General features: G+C 54.9%; 1 protein-coding gene across 1 annotated transcript in view; it reads right to left on the bottom strand.

Annotated features, from left to right (window-relative positions):
* Window positions 1-38: 38 nt before the first annotated feature.
* The window catches only part of LOC119594639 (sodium- and chloride-dependent GABA transporter 2-like), a gene marked incomplete at its 3' end in the record, with an annotated part of 7,976 nt that continues 7,648 nt past the window's right edge, over window positions 39-366 (bottom strand). The window contains 1 exon segment of the mRNA XM_037943688.1: window positions 39-174. Within this exon segment, the coding sequence (XP_037799616.1) occupies window positions 39-174 (136 nt within the window).

The following is a 366-nucleotide window of genomic DNA, read 5'->3' as shown; positions in this document are numbered from 1 at the left end:
AAATCCCAATCCCGGCCGTTGGTGACTCACCCACAGAATTGAAATCGCCGTCGCAGGTCGCCCACGGCAAGGACCCGGTGCAGGAGGCGAAGATGTAGAAGAGGACCCACGCCAGGATGATGTTGTAGTAGACGCAGAAGAGGGCCGTCATCATCACCATGCCCCAGCCGAGGCCTTGCGGGGGGCAGGGGAGAGAGGGGGAGGGGGATTAGTGGATGTGGGTTGCGGGTTGCCTTGGGTAAGGGGGGTGAGAGGCCGAGTTGTGTTCGGATGGCTGTGATTTGTGTGGACCAAAAATACGCGTACGTGTGCTTCTTCATAGGGTGATATTTGTGCACTTAATTAAGCAGAAAATATGATAATATT

The sequence above is a fragment of the Penaeus monodon genome, chromosome 34 (assembly GCF_015228065.2).
Source record: "Penaeus monodon isolate SGIC_2016 chromosome 34, NSTDA_Pmon_1, whole genome shotgun sequence".
NCBI classification, from domain to species: domain Eukaryota; kingdom Metazoa; phylum Arthropoda; class Malacostraca; order Decapoda; family Penaeidae; genus Penaeus; species Penaeus monodon.
This window is presented reverse-complemented; position numbering and strand designations above follow the sequence as displayed.